Raw genomic sequence first — 20,135 nt, forward strand, 5'->3', positions numbered from 1 at the left:
ACCTCCTTCCACCTATCGCATTTCCAACGCCCCTCCCCCAAGTCCCTCCTCCCTACCTTTTATCTTAGCCTGCTGGACACACTTTCCTCATTCCTGAAGAAGGAATATGCTCGAAACGTCGATTCTCCTGTTCCTTGGATGTTGCCTGACCTGCTGCGCTTTTCCAGCAACACATTTTCAGCTCTGATCTCCAGCATCTGCAGTCCTCACTTTCTCCTTTCATGATGGAACTGTCATTTTATGTTCAAAAAGTACAAAGCTCATTGTTTCCTAAATAAGCACCATTTTAATTATTCCTCATTCTGTACTTGTCACTAACACGTTGAATGGCTCTTTAACATGCAATTGAATTAACGAAGTTAATTGTTCTGCACTGTATGCTTGCAACACTCAAAGCTGTGCACTTGGAACATATTGTTTAATGTGAATGAGTGATAGCTGTAATTTTACACCTTGGCATACATTTGTAATGAAAATGGATGCTGTTCATTCTTGCCATATACTCATTAGAGGGAAGCGTTGTCTTTGTCCTTGCTGGGCAGCCTTCATCATAAGAACATGAGGATGTCATTCAGCCCCTCAAACCTGACCACCATCCAATTGATCTATACTCTTAACCCATTTTGGTCCTGTTGTTCTATAATTCTTAATATTATTAACTAGACTGAGTCATTTCTTTGCAGTCAGTGTAGACAATGCTTGGATGGTGTTAATGGATTGCAATTCTCTGAAGGAGCCTGAATGGCAACATGCATTTTGTAGCCTGGATCTATTGAGGCTTCAATGTTATTTTAATTCCTATGGCTGACCAGGAATCTCCATTGCTTTTACTGCCTGCCATGAGTGTGTGATTTTCAGATTAACACTCAACCTGTTTTAGTGTGTTGTGAATGCACCCTCCTTGACTATCAAATTCTGGATGGGACTTGAACATGAAGTTTTTTGGCTCAGTGGATACTTGTTCTGCCACAGTTTTATTCTATACTAATTCTATGCTTTATTCTATACTAATTAGAATGATAGAATCCCTACAGGGTGGAATCATGTCATTCAGCCCGTTGAGTCCACACTGGCCCTCTGAAGTGCATCCCACCCAGAACCCAACGCCCTACCCAATCCCTGTAAACCTGCATTTCCTGTGGCTAACGCACATAACCTGCACATCCCTGGACACTATGGATAATTTAGCATGGCCAGTCCATCCAATCTGCACACTTTTGGATTGTGGGACGAAACTGGAGCAGCTGGAGGGTACCCACATAGGCACAGGGAGAATCTCGAAATTCCACACAGACACTTGTAGGTGGGATTGAACACAGGTCCGTGGCGCTGTGAGACAGCACTGCTAACCACTGTACTACCGATTATGTCGGAATCTTCCTTCTTAGAAACCTGAGAACACACGAAGGCCATTCGGCACCATAAGCCTCTTTCAGCATTCAATTATATCACGGGTAATCATACCTTCACTCTGTTTACCCAGTTTGGTTCTATAACCCATGATACTCTTATCAACAAAAGTCTAGCAATCTATGTTTTGAAGTTTTCAATTGACCTCTAGTTATTTTCTCCTGTGGGGCAAGACAGGTTCAAAATCCCCTCACCATTGTGCGTCAATTATATCATCCTGGAACAGTCTAGCTTTATGTTTGAAGCCATAATTCTCATTCAGCACCTCTCCACTAGAGGAAGTAGCTTTTCTCTATGTACAATGTAAACTCCAATAATAATCTCATTCACATCAATTAAACCAATCCTTTATCTCCTACACTTTTAGCCAATGTGTTGCAGTGTCCAGTGCAAAATCAAAATGAAGTCTATCCAGAACTTTATATAACCATGTTTCTCCTTCGTATTCCAGTCCCCTTGAGGTAAAGGTCAATATTTTATGAGCCATTTAAATTATTTTTCACATTTGCCAATATCGAAGGCAAAACATTTTGATACTGAAATTATTTCTTTATAACTTCTCCTATAACCAGTCATTCCTTTTCCAAAACTGACCAAGATGTGACCATATCCCAGTCCTTGTAGTGAACTGTATACAATATGAATGATTGGATAATCTCTCATCAATTATGTGTAAATGAATGGCATTGATCTTACCTATACTTTTGTATTGTGTAACTGCCCCGTCCACACAGAAATAATCCAGTATTCACTCGGAGATGTTGCTGCAGTTTTGTTCATGAGTTCTGTTTGCTGTGACACATGCCATTTTATTTTAATAGACTCTGTAGACTGTTTGCTCTGTAGCAAGTTGTTTAAATTGAATGTGTTTCCTGAGTAAACAGATGGCTGTAATATTGGCTGTTTTGGAATAAATCCAGATGGAAATCCTGACCCTGTCTCTAACTCACTGGAACATCACGCCATTCTTGTTAAAACCCCTGATAGCTGAGTGTTGTGAGGAACTCAATTAAAATAGAATCAACCCAGAATTAGCTAGCACCAATGTTCCATATGTGATCAGAAAGTCAGGAAGACACACAGAGATATTCAAGTGGCTTAAATATGACCAAACTAAATCAATAATTCTGATTTTGTTTCAGAGCAGAACATATTTTATTGTGAAAGTAATCTAAATACCTTTGTAATGGAAAATGAAACAGGTACACAATTGAAGGCTTGTTTTCAAACTGCACTCTCATGAGTCCACTGTGATATTTTATGCAGCTGTAATGGGATTGTATGCTTCCAGCAATTTTTTTTTATCATTCATTATTCAAAAAGGAAATATCATGACAGTTTACAAAATACATTTTGATCAATACCCCCTCGCCCAACACCATTCCCCCACCAAAACAAAAATTCAATTTGACAAAAATATGACTCTGGAAGGAAATGATTATATTTTTCAATACATTTCACAGTTGCCACGTTGGAATATTTGAACTACATAAAATGACTTAAATGCTTCATTTTTAGATTAGATTAGATTACTTACAGTGTGGAAACAGGCCCTTCGGCCCAACAAGTCCACACCGACGCGCACCCACCCAGACCCACCCCCCTACATTTACCCCTGCACCTAACACTACAGGCAATTTAACGTGGCCAATTCACCTAACCTGCACATTTTTGGACTGTGGGAGGAAACCGGAGCACCCGGAGGAAACCCACGCAGACACGGGGAGAATGTGCAATCTCCACACAGTCAGTCGCCTGAGGCAGGAATTGAACCCAGGTCTCTGGCGCTGTGAGGCAGCAGTGCTAACCACTGTGCCATTTTGTGTGTACATTTGTTGGAAAATATGGAGGCTGGCTTTGTGAGATAATTGGAGAGGCATAATTGTTCTGACTGCAGTGTCTGAGATTTGTCTCCTATCTTCAAGTGCAGAGGTGTGTATTTGAAGGGAGTTTAACACCCAAAAATGGATGAGTTATGGTCAGAGGGATGTGAAAATGTTTTGAACTTCCGATTTCTGCTTTTGGGTTTTAACAAAAGCAAAACAGAGAAGGAACGTGGACAAACTGCTCAGAGAGGGAAGTTGGACATTTCAATGTTATGATGAGGCTGTGGGCCTCATACTTGATCCCTCTTTTAGGTTCAATCCTACCCTCACATCTCAAGGGAGGCACGGACATCCTCAGGGGAAAGGTAGGCAATTTTTCAGCACTGTCTGTGGGCCAGGAAGAACGTGACTCGTGCCTGCAAACTAACCTCATTCCCTCTCTGCAATGGGACACTCCAAGATCAGAACTCTATTCCCTGTTATTGGATCTGCCTGCCAATAGCATCATCTATTTCTGCCGCTGCCAAAATGGCCTCCAGGATCACATCCCCAAATTTCATGAGGGAAGACAATCATTTGGTAGTCATGTCATATTTTAATGCAAATTGGAGACCCAGGCTAATGCTCTGGGAGCACAGATTCAAATCAAATTCAATTCATAAATCCAGAATTGAAAGCTAGTTTCAGTGATGGGTGATCATGAAACTATCACTGATTGTTGGAAAAATCTGTCTAATGTTCTTCAGGGGAGGAAATCTGCTGTCCTTACCCGATATAGCCTGCATGTGACTCCAGATCCGCAGCAATGTGATTGACTCTTAACTACTCTCTAAAACGGCCAAGCAAGCCACTCAGTTCAAGGCAATTGGGAGTGGGCAACAAATGTTGGCCTTGCCAGTGATGCCAACATCCCATGAAAGAATAAATTCCACGTCATGCACCACTCATCCACTCATCTTGCAATCTCCACGATAAGGAGCAGGATTGCATGTTCAATAGGGAATCAAACCATGTCAATCAGACTGGCTCGCTGATGGGGAGTCTGGTGAGTCAAAACCTTTGACGGTGTGGTTCAAACTCCGCACACCAGAGTTCTGTCCCTCTACCCTTGGGTCAGTGTCTGTTCTGAATGCTGATGTACCCAGCATTCCACCCATTTTCTTTTGGACAGTTACCAAAAGCTTGTCAAGGAACAGCTAAACCTCTGTTTGGTGTTGAAAAAGGAAGTGCGAGGTACTTCAGTGTTTCTGTTGATGTCAGCTATTGGATTTGTGCTACATCGCTGAGGTCCCAATTTTCACAATATTAAGTGAACATTTTGATGGACAGCTCCAACAGCTTAGTTTGAGCATTTAAGTGAAATTCATAAGGGAGTCATGGAAGGAATTTCAATGCATCGAATGCTTTATAGTATCAAGAAGAGCATATTTTCTTTCAATATTGGCACCCTCAATCAATAACTAATTCAATAGGCATCCTGACAGAAAATAAAGTTACGTCTATGCTGGATAATAGGTGAGTTGGCATGTTAAGGCTAAGAGTTGTGGGTGGGGTAGTGAGAGTTGGCATGAGTTAGCATTAGTGGTCTAATGCCTCATGGGATTGAGTGGGGGCGTAGAGATTTGACAAGGCATAGGAAATGGGTAGAGGGCCAAAGGTTGTCATGGAGATATTATGGGCCATGGCGGTGGGTGGAAACTGGGGCACAGGTTGGCATTGAGGGTGTTTGGGTCACGGCGATGGTCACAGGGTAATAAGTGGCATTGATTGACAGAGTGAGTGAGGCATGGAGTGAGAGGGGAATTATAGGAGCAGAGCTGGAGGGAGGCTTTATTCTTAAACACAGCACAGAGTGCTTTCTGCTCAGCTCACCTCGGGAACCAGCACCATCCCCTGCTTTTATTGGGTCATCTGGCCTGAATCTCAGAAAATCTGTCTCCCGCCCTCTCCAGCTGGAAAGGTGGACGTTCCTATGCTCATGGAGCCGGGATTTCTTCCATCTCTGCACCCCTGGCTTGGGAACAAAGATCGGGGCCTCCAGGTTCTACAATCCATGGACTCCAAAAATCTGATTTCATTGGAGAGATCAGATGATTAGAATACCCAGCTGCCTCTGGAATCTCTGTCCTAATCCTATCCTCACAAAAAGGAGTGATGCCAGGGTTGGGGCTTGAAATTTAGATCTTCACTTTGTTTGTTTTACCAAAATGCAATACCTCACATTTACCCAAATTAAACTGCATCTGCCACTCTTCAGCACATTGACCCAATTGATCAAGATCCCTTTGTAATCCTTTGTCCATTGTGTCATCAATTTTGATGTCATCTGCAAACTTACCAACCCTGCCTTCTATATTCTCATCTAAATAATTTATATAAATGACAAACGAAAGTGGACCCAGCACCGATCCCAGTGGAACACTGCTGGTCATGGGCCTCCAGTCCAAATGGCAATTTAGGGTCTGAGTTGTGTTATTAATAAGTCAATTTACAAGCTTCAGTCCCTTCTGGGATGTTGGATATCTCAGTTGGTTGGATGGCTGGCTTGCCATGACAGAGTGACGCCAACAATGTGGGTTCAATTCCCACAGCGGCTGAAGTCACCGTAAGGTTCTCTAGCCTGACCCTGACTTGAGGCACGGTGGCCCTCAGGTTAAATCATCACCAGCTGCCTCATTCTGGTGAGAGAACAGTGTAATGATCCTCTGGGACGACGGAGCTTCTACCGATCTCCTTTAATTGGCAACTCTGTCTAGGAGACAACCCGCCTTTCTGCCTGGCAGATGCAGGGAGTTGCTCCCAAAATGAAGCTAGGCCGCACCAGAATGTGATTCTGCCACACCTCACCATTTATCATGTGATTCAGGCCCCTATAAAATTCACTCAATCAAAGCCAAGAGAACCAATGAGCCAGCAAAAATTAGGAACTGAAGGAAATTAGAATAGCAAAAATGTTGTACTGGAGAAATTAATGGGATAGAAAGTGGATGAATGCCCTGGCCCTAATGATGTACATGTGGGAGAGCTGAAAGAGGAGGCCGCTGTAGAGATAATGGATGTGTTGGTGGACAGCTTTTAAAATTATATATGTTTTGGAATTGCCCCTGTAGATTGGAAGGTAATAAATGTAACACCATTACTTAAGAAAGGAGAGGAGAGAAAACCTGAAAACCAGTCAGCCTGATATCGGTAGTAAGGGAAATGTCAAAATCTATTATAAAGGATGTGATAACTGGACACAGACAATAATGGTAAGGTTTGCCGATAGGGCAGCACGGTGGCTCATTGGTCAGCACTGCTGCTTTACAGCACCAGGGACCTGGTTTGATTCCTGCCTCAGGCGACTGTGTGGAGTTTGCACATTCTCCCCGTGTCTGTGTGGGTTTCCTCCGAGTGCTTTAGTTTCCTCCCACAGTCCAAAGCTGTGCAGTTTAGGTGGATTGGCAACGCCAAATTGTCCCATGGTGTCCTGAGATGTGAAAGCTAGGTGAATTAGCCATGGGAAATGCAGGATTAGAAGGATAGAGTAGGGGGGTTGGGTATAGGCTGGGATGCCTGTAGGAGGTCGGTACAACTTGATGGGACAAATGGCCTCTTTCTGCACTGTCGGGATTCTATGATCTATGATGACTTGGCAGAGTTAACATTGACTTATGAATGGAAAATATTTTTCACAAACCTGTTAGATTTATTTGAAGATGGAACTAGAAGAATAGAACGAGTGGATGTGGTGTATTTGGATTTTCAAATTTTTGCTTATGTCCAACACTTGAGATTAGTAAGGACTAAGCCAAATTACAGAACAATGTGAGGTAATATATTAGCAGATTTTGAGAATTGGTTAACAGACAGAGAACAGAGAGTAGAAATAAATGGGTTGACAAGCTGTGGCTAGTTGGGTAACACATTGACTGGTGATTGTGTCCCAGGTATTCACAATCTATATTAACAATTTGGATATGGGGGCCAAATCTCATATTTCCACAAAACTAGGTAGGAAAGAAAGTTGTGGGAAGGATACAAAACAGCTTTATGGACATTTAGATAAACTGAATGAATAGGCAAGAACATAGCAATGAAATATAATGTGCTAAGATATGAAGTTATCTCTTTTGGTAAGAAAACATAAATTAATAATTCTCAAATGGTGAGTGACCGGAAGTGATATCCAAAGGAGCATGTGCATCCTTCTTTGTGAGTCACTGAAAACTAACATGCAAGAATCAGGAAGGCAAATGGTATATCGACCTTCGTTGGAAGAGGATTTAGTACAGTATTACTGAAGACCTTTTGCAATGGTACAGAGCCAAGGGTGAGACTGCACCTGGGGATCTTGTGTGTAGTTTTGACACTTGCCATGGAGGAAGTGCATCAATGAAGGTATACCAGAGTGAGGTGCAAGATGCTGGGGTTAATCTCTGCAGAGAGATTGAGGAGACCAGATCTTTACTCTCTCGAGTTTAGAAGAACGAGAAGTGATCCCTCATTGGAGTATACAAAGTTCTTACAAGAATCATCTCTGCCAGGACAATGTTTCCCCCTCGCTGGGAGTCTACATCCAGGAAACACAGTCTCAAAATAAGAGGTAGGCCATTAAAGACTGAGGTGAGGAGGACATTTTTCATTCAGAAGGTGGTGAATGTTTGGAATTTCACTCCCCAGAGGGTGCTGGAGACTCAGTCATTAAATATGCCCAAGACAGATATTGAAAGCCTTCCAGATGTTGAAGATACCAAGAGATATGGGGGTATGCTGGAAAATGACAGTGAGGTGGACCAGCCACAAACCAGTTGGATGGCAAGGTGGCATGAGGGACTGAATGGCCTTCTCTTGCTCCTATTTTTGATATTCCTGTTGGTCAGGGGCTTGATCAGGAACTGGGAAACACTATCATCCACATTGAGTGGAGACATCCATTAAAAATGATTCAAGTGGATTCAAATATTGGACAAATCTCAGAGAAATGTCATTTTAATGGTTGCATACAGCAGCAACACAGGTCCTGGCCAGAAATGGAGATGACTGGGTAATCCCTTGTTCATCATACACTGGTGTAACTGACGGGAGTTCAATTTGGATTACATAACTCTCCTCCTGTTGCCACATTCTGTTGGAGAAATAGTTCTGCTTTTACCAGGAGCCATTGCTGTGGTTCAGTCCTGTTTAGCTGGGGTTTGCTGTAGCTGTGCTTCGTTGGGACTCTGTTGAAATCAGTTCTGTTGGACCTGACACTTGCCAGAATTCCTCCTGGCCCCAATTCATTAGCTGACACTCTGAGGGCAATAATTACTCCAATGTTTCTTTTCACCCAACATCTTTCAGTGCTGAAAATGATCAAAAATATAGCTTGACTGTTCCAGTGATAATTGCCTGGTGATCTGGGGACCAATTCCAGAATGGGGGAATGCCAATCTCTGAGAGAAATTACAATGGAAATATTATCACCCAAGCTCCAATTATCCACTTCCCAATTTGGCAGAACCTTGAGTGGGAAGCCAAATGGTATGACGTCTATTAGTTGTTTCTGTTTTTTTGCGTTTTTGACAAGATAATTACTGCACGAATGAGTAGGATCCTTCAATAAGCTGACAACACCCACCAGAGGAGGGCTAGCAGCCAGAGATTTCATGTAATTGGCAAGAGGGTGAGGGAAATTAGATTTTTTTTTCCCAATAAATGGTTATAATCTAGAATGCACCATCTGAAAATAGTGATGGAAGCAAATTCAAAGTAATGTTGAAAAGGGATTGGATAAATACTAGTAAAGGAGATGTCTGCAGGGCTATGGAAAAAGAACAGGAGAGGGACTGGGGAATGGGATTTGCTGGGTAACTCGTTCAAAGGGCACACATAATATGACGGGCCAATTGGCTTCTTTCTGTGCTACATGCCTCTAAAGTTACTCAGTAGGGAGTTTCCTAATATTGTGGTTAATATTGAACAAAGACTCAATACCAATCACTACTGGGTTCATCTGCAACATGATATAAATGTTTGAATTTTCACGTGGAACGGTAAATGCTAATTTCACCTTCCCCATGATAAAAAAAGCATTTATTGTGACCTGTACATTGTAGATTAAAGATTCGTTTTGTTCTCAAGAAATCAGTGTTCAGCCTGAGGTCCCCCTGCCCTTAATTTTCCCCAGTCTCTGCAGTTGGGGCACAGCGCCCCCATTATATCATCTTCATCCTTGAGAAGAAGTTTCTTCAGGGCTTTAGAGTCATCGAGACATAGAGCGTGATTCTCCTTCATCGTCTCTGGCCCAAGACGATTTTAGTGGGTTCCTACTGATAATACGAACAACTCCCGACTCCTGTGGCCTGAGGCTGCAATATAAAAACGTGAAGATATTTCAATGGAGATGGGAGAGAGTTAGGAAAGGAGTTGACAAATGCATTGGACCAACAGTGACACTTGAATCATACAGACAAGATTTATGCCTGATCAGTACTGCTGAGTAACTTAGTGGTAGATTGTTATGACATCATCATGTGACTGTCAGGTGATAGAAGATGAACTAGAAAGACTTCAGGCCATTTCTTGTCCAACATTTCCTTTATTCTCAGGTCAAATCTGCCGAGTTGCAATTGATTATGGATGGGCTTGGTGGGCTGCAACTTACATTTATATTCATTCGTGAGGGTATGAACAGCACTGAGATGGCCAGCATTTATTACCATCCATAATGGCCCTGGAGAAGGTGATGGTGAACACATGTTAGGGAGGTACACCCACAGTGCTGTTAGACTGGGAATTCCAGGATCTTAACCCAACGACATTGAAGGAACAGCCATATATTTCAACTCAAGATCATGTGCAACTTGGAAGGGAACTTGCAGGTGGTGGTGATCTCATGTTCTGTTGCCCTTGTCCTTCTAGATTAGTGGTGGCTCAGTGGTTAGCACTGCTGCCTCACAGCACTAGGGACCCGAATTTGATTCCAGCTTCGGGCAACTGTCTGTGTGGAATTTGCACATTCTCCTCATGTCTGCGTGGGTTTGCTCTGGGTGCTCCAGTTTCCTCCCACAGTCTAAAGATGTGCAGCTCAGGTGAATTGGCCATGCTAAATTGCCCATAGTGTTAGGTGCATTAGTCAGAGGCAAATGGGTCTGGGTGGGTTACTTTTCGGAGGGTCGGTGTGGACTGGTTGGGCCAAATGGCCTGTTTCCACACAATAGGGAATCTAATCAAAAACTGCAGATGCTAGAATCCAAGCTAGACAAGTAGGGGGCTGGAAGAATGCAGCGGGGCGAGAGGAGGTGGATGTGGTGAGGTAGAGATAGGTGAACACATGTAGTGGGTATGACCTGGCTGATTGATGGGAGGAATTCCCATCTATTTGTATTTACTTTTCCCTACCTCACCAGCCCACCACCCCCCCCTCCCCCCCCCCCTTCATCTGCAGCTCCCCTTACACCCACTCCCAGTCCTGAAGAAGGGTTACACCCGAAATGTTCACTTCTCCACTTCCTGATGCTGCCTGGCTTGCTTTGTTCTTCCAACCTCCTGCTAGTCTATTTTGTCCTTCTAGATGGCATAGGTCAAGGGTTTGGGAAATGCAGCTGAAGAAATGTTCATGAGTTGCCCCATGATTTGTGCGTTTTGTTTCAAACTAGTGGGGGTCCTTGTTGCCAAACATTCTTTTATCATCTTTCCAAGAACACAGAGGTCAAGGAACAATAAGTTTAGTTCTTGTAATGAGTTGAAAAGCCATCCTCAACCTTACCAAGTTCTTTGTCCAGGAACGGACTCTCTCCAACAGACCACTTTGTCACCTGAAGTTCCCAGGATGATGAGATGGACCAAAGGAGAAGGGCCACAGGCTGACCAGTGCCTCATGAAGCCTGATCATAAAGCCTATCAGCTGCCGTCAGGACAGTTGGGAAACAAGGATTTGAAAAAGAAAAGTTCTCTGAAGAAAGTGTGAAATTTGCATAAGGACTATCTTATGGAGACAAGTTACAAGGCATAAAACAGGAGGAGGGTGTTTTAGCTCCTCTGGTCTCTTGTGTTTTTCTCGACCACAAGGTTGTTTGACACTATCATCACAATTATCCACGGACAGATTAGCAATAGATCCCTCCTACAAAAGTCTTCATCCATTATTTAATCGATTGATGCTTAGATTGCAATGACACTATCTGGAATCCCTCCAGCTCCCGAATAACAAGTTTCTAATCTTTCCCATCAATTAACCAATGCCTACGTAGCAACAGTGTGATCAACTTACAGAAATACCTCGCTGACCCAAATTTCCAATTGATACCGAGATAAGAATCAATCTGGACAAAGGGAAGAAAGGAATTTGATCTAGGAGATGGATATAGCATTTATATAGCATCTTTTTTTTAGATTTCAAGGCATCTAGTGAATCTCTTAAGAGTCACACAGCTGATTGTAGGTAAACAGAGCCATCAATTTTCTGCAAAGTACAATCCCACCTAACTGCAAGTTAGATTTATTGTTACTTGCTGGTCCCCTTACTCTGTGCCCTTCCTGGCTACTGTCTTACAGAATTGTTTAATAGTGCAGCTCAGAAAATGGCCATTTGGTTTGTTCAAACGAAAAGATCTTGGCTATTCACCCTATCGATACCCCTCATGATTTTATAAACCTCTATAAGGTTACTCCTCAGCCTAAGATGCTCCAGGTAAAATAGCCCTAGCCTATTCAGCCTCTCCCTGTAGCTCAAACCCTCCAACCCTGGCAAATCTTTTCTGAACCCTCTCATCACTTGCCTTTCTTTATAACCTTCTCCATCCTACAACCTCCCACACTCTATTCTCATACCTTTGGTTTTGGTTGTGGCAATGGCAACCTTTACTGAGACTTTATCTGAATCTCAGGACTGACTGTGAGTTATATTGCTGCTGAACATGCGAGCAGCAGCAGTTGTAGCATTAGTTTCTCAATTAAGTTAGTTTAACTTAGATAGATTCAAGGTGCTGCCTTTTAGAAAAGCAAATCAGAGCAGGACTTATACACTTCGTGGTAAGGTCCTAAGGAGTTTGCTGAACAAAGAGACCTAGGACTGCAGGTTCATAGCTCCTTGAAAGTAGAATCGCAGGTTGATAGGCTAGTGAAGAAGGCATTTGATATGCTTTCCTTTATTGGTCAGAGTATTGAGTACAGGAGTTGGGAGGTCATGTTGCAGCTGTACAGGACATTGGTTAGGCCACTATTGGAATATTACGTGCAATTCTAGTCTCCTTCCTATCAGAAGGATGTTGTGAAACTTGAAAGGGTTCAGAAAGGATTTACAAGGATGTTGCCAGGGTTGGAGGATTTGAGCTACAGGGAGAGGCTGAACGGGCTGGGGCTGTTTTCCCTAGAGCATCGGAGGCTGGGGAGTGACCTTATAGAGGTTTATAAAATCATGAAGGGCTTGGATTGGATAAAGAGACAAAGTATTTTCCCTGGGGTGGGGGAATCCAGAACTAGAGGGCATGGGTTTAGGGTGAGAGGGGAAAGAATCAAAAGTGACCTAAGGGGCAACGTTTTCACACAGAGGGTGGTACGTGTATGGAATGTGCTGCCAGAAGACTTGCTGGAGGCTGGTACAACTGCAACATTTAAAAGACATCTGGATGGGTATATGAATAGGAAGGGTTAGAGGGATATGGGCCAGGTGCTGGCAAATGGGACTAGAATAGGTTGGGATATCTGAACAAATTGGACCGAACGGTCTGTTTCCATGCTGTCTATGACTCTAGTTTATAATACAGTAGAGTATATATGCAGCAATAGTTGTCGGAGTCATCACAATATATTGGTAGTAGAGTATTAATGTAATTATTAATACAGGGAAGGATGGAGTAAAATACTGTAGGAATATTTAGGTCCTTTAGAAAAATGAGCAAGCAATGTGGGCAGTTGTACAGTAATGCTTTTGAAGGCAAATTGCAGATGAACAATGTTATTGGAAAATAATAACCAAACAGATTCAAGAACAGCTTCTTTCTGGATGTTATTAGACTGCTGAATGCACCACTTGAATTTCAAATCTAATGTTGGCCTTACATTTGTGTGTTTCATGGTGTGGCTGTAATCTTGTATGCCTTGCTTGTCTAACCCCCCCACCCCCAAGATCTGTATGTCCCTGTATGTTATGATCTGCCTGTACTGCTCGCAAAACAAAACTTTTCACTGTACTTCGATACATGTGACAACAATAAGTCAAATCAAATTGAATAAATCTGGACCAGGAACTTGGGCCTATATTAATATAACAGCAATTAAGTAGCTCGAGATTCTTCATCAACAACTCACTTTCCGTCCCCACCACCAGCAATACTCAAGAAGCTTGACACCATCCAGGACAAAGCAGCCTGATGGATATTATTTAAAGGGAGAGACATTGTAAATTCTACAGTGCAGAGAAATGTTGGTGTCCCTTTTCCTTTCCAAGGGACATGGGCATCGCTGGCAAGCTCAGCATTTCTTCATTGTTAGTTACTGAGTGGTTTGTGTGGCTGTTGCAGAGGGCAATTAAGAGTCAATTACTTTGCTGTGGATCTGGTGTCAGGTGCATGCCAAACAGGGTGTGAACATTGAAACACAGAATATAGGAGCAGGAGTAGACTATTTGGCCCATCGAGCCTGTTCAACATGATCACGTCTGATTAGTTCCATGTTCCTACTTGTTCCCATATAACTCAATGACTTTAGACATAAGAGTTATACTGCTTCTTTCTCGAAAACAGCTGATATTCCTTTGCCAAACTCTTAAACCTGATGAGTTCGCATAACAATGATGACAGATTCATGGTCATTGTTATCAGGTTTTCAACTTTCTGATTTGCCCTTGCTGCAGGATGTGGGCACTGCTGGCTGGGCCCATATTTATTGCCCAATACTAACTACCCTGGAGATGGCTGCTCTAAATTTATGCATCAAATTTAAATTGCACCAGCTGCCATGAGCATGGGCCTCTGGGTTATAAATCGAGTGACTTTTAACACTGGGGAACCATTTGACTCTACCACACAACATCAACATGCGGGTACAGCAAGTAATTAGGATGGCAAACGGGATGTCAACATTATAGTAAGGAGGATTGGCTTGAAGGGCTGATTGGTCAATTTCCTGTTTCTCGATCTTATGTTAATCCACTATCTTTAACTTTCACTCCCTCCACCATCAATGCTCAGAAGCAGCAGTGTGTACCATCTCCAGGATGCACTGCAGCAACTCACAGGGCTCCTTTGACAGCACCTTCCAAGCATGTGAATTGTACCATAGGACATAGAAAAGTACAGCATAGAACAGGCCCTTTGGCCCACGATGTTGTGCCGAGGATTAATCCTAATGTAAAATAAACTAACAACTTACACACGCCTCAACTCACTGCTATCCATGTGCATGTCCAGCAGTTGCTTAAATGTCCCTAATGGCTCTGTTTCCACCACCACTCTCTGCATAAAGAACCTTCCTCTGACCTCTCCTTTATATATTCCTCCTAATATCTTAAAACTATGACCCCTCGTACCAGTCAATCCTGCCCTGGGGAAAAGTATCTGGCTATTGACTCTATCTATTCCTCTCATTATCTTGTATACCTTGATCAGGTCTCCTCTCTTCCTCCTTCTCTCCAGAGGGAAAAGTCCGAGCTTATTCAACCTCTCTACATAAGGCAAGCCCTCCAGTCCAGGCAGCATCCTGGTCAACCTTCTTTGTACCCTCTCCAAAGCCTCTGTATCTTTCCTATAGTAGGGCGACCAGAACTGGACACAATATTCCAAGTATGGTCTCACCAGGGACTTGTAGAGCTGTAGCAAAACCTCGCAGCTCTTAAACTCAATCTCCTTGTAAATGAAAGTCAAAACACTATATACTTTCTTAACAATCCTATCCATTTGGGTGACAACTTTGAGGGATCTAAGTACTTGTACACCCAGATCCCTCTGTTCCTCCACACTGCCAAGAATCCTGTCTTTAATCCTACATTCAGCATTCGAGTTTGACCTTCTAAAATGCATCACTTCGCATTTATCCAGGTTGAACTCCATCTGCCATTTCTCAGCCCAGCTCTGCATCCTATCTATGTCGCGCTACAGTCTTCAATAGCCCTCGATACTATCGAACATAGAACACAGAACATTACAGCACAGTACAGGCCCTTCAGCCCTTGATGTTGCGCTGACCTGTCATACTAATCTGAAGCCCATCTAACCTACACTATTCCATGTACGTCTATATGCTTGTCCAATGACGACTTAAATATACTTAAAGTTGGTGAATCTACTACCATTGCAGGCAAAGCATTCCATACCCTTACTACTCTCTGAGTAAAGAAACTACCTCTGACATCTGTCCTATATCTATCACCCCTCAATTTAAAGCAAAGCTTCCACATCCTTCTTATAATGCGGTGACCAGAACTGTACACAATACTCCAAGTGTGGCCACACTAGAGTTTTGTACAGCTGTAGTATAACCTCATGGTTCCGGAACTCCATCCCTCTATTAATAAAAGCTAAAACACTGTATGTCTTCTTAACAACGCTGTCAACCTGGGTGGCAACTTTCAAGGATCTGTATACTTGGACACTGAGATCTCTCTGCTCATCTATACTACCAAGAATCTTACCGTTAGCCCAGTACTTTGCATTCCGGTTACTCCGACCAAAATGAATCACCTCACACTTGTCCGCATTAAACTCCATTTGCCACCTCTCAGCCCAGCTCTGCAGCTTATCTATGTCTCTCTGTAACCCACAACATCCTTCGTCACTATCCACAACTCCACCGACCTTAGTGCCGTCTGCAAATTTACAAACCGTCCCCCATAACCGCCTCATCCAAGTCATTTATAAAAACTACAAAGAGCAGAGGCCCAAGCACAGAGCGCTGTGGGACCCCATTCAACACTGACCTCCAGGCAGAATACTTTACATCTACAACCACTCTCTGCCTTCTGTCAGCCAACCAATTCTGAATCCAGACAGCCAAATCTCCCTGTATCCCATACTTCCTGACTTTATGAATGAGCCTCAAAGGGCAAGGGAAACAGATACATGGGAGTACCATCACTTGTTATTTTTCTTCTAAGCCACTCACCATCCTGACTTAGAAATCTATTGCCATCCCTTCACTGTCACTGGATCAAAATCTGAGGAACTCCCCCCTCTAATGGCATTGTGGGCCTGCCTACAACTCATGGACTGCAGTGGTGCAAGAAAGCAGCTCACCACCAGCTTCTCCAGGGTAACTAAAGATGAGTAATAAATAAAGATAGGGATTCTATGATTCTTTGATAACTATAAAATGCTGGTCTGGCCCGTCTTACTAGGAACAAATAAACAACTGATCTGTCAACACAACAAGTAAATGTCTTGAATTTTAATTCATTCATGGGATGACGGCATCATTGCCCATCCCTAATTGCCCAGAGGGCAGTTAAGAGTCAACCACATCGTTGTGGGTCGCAAGTATATCAGACCACGTTAAGGATAGCAATTCCCTTTCCTAAGGGACATTAATGAGCCCGATGGATTTTTCCAACAATCAGCAATGGATTCATGCTCATCGTTAGACTCTTGATTTCAGATTTTTTAAAAATATCGAATTCAAATTCCACCATGTGTCGTGGTGGGATTTGTACCTGGGTCCCCAGAACATTACCTGGGTCTCTGGATTAACAGCTAGGCCATTGCCTCCCCCACTGTCACAAGAGAAAGTAAAGTTGTGCCACTAGAAGGATGAATGATGAGTAGATAAAAGACAGAAAATCTACCCCTGTACAGAGTATTTGTGAGGCAATCTTTACAGAACTGTATGCAATACTGGGCTCCTGCAGGTGCAGCATGCAATTAGGAAATTAAATGGTATGTTGGCCTTGAATACAGGAGCAAGGGTGCCTTGCTGCAGGTCTACAGGGTCTTGATAAGATGTTGTTTGAAGTATTGTCCGTACTATTGGTCTCCTTATCTCAGAAAAATGAACTTGGCCATAGAGGGCGTACAATGGAGGATGACCAGACTGATTCCTGGGATGGCAGGTTTGCCGTACAAGGAGAAGACATTGGTTGGATTGAGTTGACTAGGCCTGGAGTAATTCACTGGAGCTTAGATGAATGACAGGACTCTCTTTGAAACATATAAAACTCTAATAGGACTCGACTGACTGGATGCAGGGATGATGTTTCTCCTAGTTGAACAGTCCAGAATAAAGGGTGATGCCGTCAGGATGCAGGGTCATTTCAGACTGAGATGAGGGATAATTTCATCAGAGGGTGATGATCTTTGAAAATTCTCTACCACTGAAAGCAGTGGTGGCCATGTCACTGAATAGGAAGCTAGATAGATTTTTAGAAGCTAGAGGTGTCAAGGAGCAGGGGGATAGAACAGGAGCGTGGAGTTGAGATAGAGGATCAACCATGATATTATTGAATGGTGGAGACAGCTCCGTGGGCTAAATGGCCTACTCCTGCTCCTATTTGCAATGTTTCTATAAGATGGTCACCAGTAGTTCCAATTAATAGTCAAGAGAAACTTACTTGCCTAGAAAATGGCTACAATGTGCAATTTGTTACCACAGGAATTGTTAAGGCATTTAAGAGGAAGCTGGAGATTCACACGCATGAGAAAGGATATGCAAAGACTGTGAAATGAGAGGTGAGATGGAGTTTCTGGGGAGCATTGATACAAGTTCGGACTAGTTATGATGACTGACTTCACTCTGCGCTGCAAACTGCATGTTTTATCAGTTCATTCGTTGGATGGGAGTGTCGCTGGCTGGACCAGCATTTGTTTATTGCCCATCTCTAATTGCCCTTGAAAAGGTGGTAGTGAGCTGCCTGCTTGAACCGCTGCACTGGTGTACCTGTAATCCCATTAAGGAGGGAGTTCTAGGATTTTGACCTGAAGACACTGAAGGAACGGTGATTGGTGGGAATCTTGCATAATGTGACATTCCCATGTATCCATTGCTCTTGTTCTTCTAAGTGGTGGAGCTCACAGGTTTGGAAGGTGCATTCTAAGGAGTCTTGTTAAGTTGCCACATTTCATTTTGTAGATGATACACATTGTGCAGTAATGTATTGTAATGTATATAGGTGTTGTTGTTGTTATTGATTGAAATATAGCACAGCAACACTGAGCTGCTTTTACCCTGGATCACCTAACTACTCCTAACCTTGAGGTACTTGACATGTTCACTGGCTGAAGGGCTGGATAATTTTCCTGACTCACCATCTTTCATATAGGTGAGGAGAGATGGAAAAAAAGATATAAAGAAAAGTCGATAATTTTAATTGAATTTACTGGATAGAGAAACTCACCCTCGGCCTTTATTACAGCTGAGGCTACAGATTTACGACACTGCAATGTATTAGGCATTGAGAATAGACCGATTCTGCAACCCACTCCCATTGCCTGATATCCCGGCCATCCTGAAATGGAAATGTTGCGCCATTTCTCTTGTCAGCCCATCTTTTCAGCTGAACGTGCCACTCTTTAACGCTGAGTGTAGTGTCAGAGGCTGTGACATCTGACCTCCAGCAGTCAACACTGTGTATCTTTCAAAGAAAGTTATATATCCACAAGTAAGAGCCTTGGCGAGTTGGCTGAAAATCTTTCTTGTTATTTAGCACAAACAGACCAATCATACAATGAGGATTGGCACAGCAATAATGTGGGTTCTTTATTTGAAGATCAGATCATGCACACACAATAGTAACTGGGAAGCTGTATGGAACATTTGGACTGGTGCTGTGCTCTGTCGACAGAACAATGGCTCTGCACATCACATCCTCTCTCCTGGCGAATAGTGATGGACAGTAGTTTAAGATATGCCCCTCAAAGATACAACACAACACATGCATAGAGTCATAGACTACAACAGCGAAGACAGAGGCTCTTCAGTCCATCTTGTCCACACTGGTCATCAAGCATCTATTTACTCTAATCCCATTTCCCAGCACTTGGCCTGTAGCCTTGTACGCTATAGAGTTTGAAGTACTCATCTAAATCCTTCTTGAATGTCACTTTCAGGCAGTGAATTCCAGCTTCTCAACTTCACCTAAAAAAGTACTTCCTTAAATCCTCTGTCCACCTCCTGCCCCTTGTGGAGATGAATTTCGCTTTCACATTGAAAATATCCTCCATCATGTTGTGTGGCAAAATCATTTTTCTAAATGGGTCAGGCTTCAAACAGATCTAGCAACTCATGACTGCACATCCATGAGGCACCGTAAACCATCAACAGCAGCAGAACTGTACTCCAGCACAATTTGTAACCTCATGGCCTGGCGTACTCCCCACTCAACCATTACCATCAGGCCAGGGGATCAACCCTGGTTCAATGGAGAGCGCAGGAGGGCATACCAGGAGCAGCACCAGGCAGACCTGAAGATGAGGTGACAACCTGGTGAAGCCACCAAATAGGACTACTTGCCAAACAACATAAGCAGCAAGTGATAGAGCTAAGTGATCCCACAAGCATTGGATCAGACCTAAACTCTGCAGTGCTTCCACATCCAGTAATGAGTGGTGGTGGACAATTAAACAACTCACTGGAGGAGGAGGCTCCACAAATATTCTTATCCTTAGTGGTGGAAGAGCCCAACATATCAGTGCAAAAATTAAGTCTGATTTGATTTGATTTAATTTTTTATTGCCACGTGTACTGAGATAGTGAAAAGTATTAGTTTGCGTGCTGACCAGACAAATCACACCTTACAGAAGTACATCAGGGTAATAGAACTGAATGCAGAATATAATGTTACAGCTACAGAGAAGTACAGAAAAAGACCAACCCAGACTGTAGCTTTAGGGTGCAGGGCCTGGAGTGTAGGGAGGTTAGGAACATGGCATCAATTTCAAACGAGGGTGCCTGTAAACAGAAAAGTGGCTTGAAGTGTGTATACTTCAATGCAAGAAGTATACGAAATAAGGT

General features: G+C 43.0%; 1 protein-coding gene across 3 annotated transcripts in view; it reads right to left on the bottom strand.

The window, feature by feature from the left end:
- Positions 1–6,677: 6,677 nt before the first annotated feature.
- zgc:171482 (zinc finger protein) overlaps positions 6,678–20,135 on the bottom strand; it is a 374,188-nt gene continuing 360,730 nt past the window's right edge. For all 3 annotated transcript variants that reach the window (XM_043712993.1, XM_043712992.1, XM_043712994.1), the window contains one exon: positions 6,678–9,565. In XM_043712993.1, the coding sequence (XP_043568928.1) occupies positions 9,524–9,565 (42 nt within the window). In that variant the 3' untranslated portion in view covers positions 6,678–9,523. The remainder of the gene's footprint in view (positions 9,566–20,135) is intronic.

Source organism: Chiloscyllium plagiosum, chromosome 22, assembly GCF_004010195.1.
Source record: "Chiloscyllium plagiosum isolate BGI_BamShark_2017 chromosome 22, ASM401019v2, whole genome shotgun sequence".
Taxonomy (NCBI): domain Eukaryota; kingdom Metazoa; phylum Chordata; class Chondrichthyes; order Orectolobiformes; family Hemiscylliidae; genus Chiloscyllium; species Chiloscyllium plagiosum.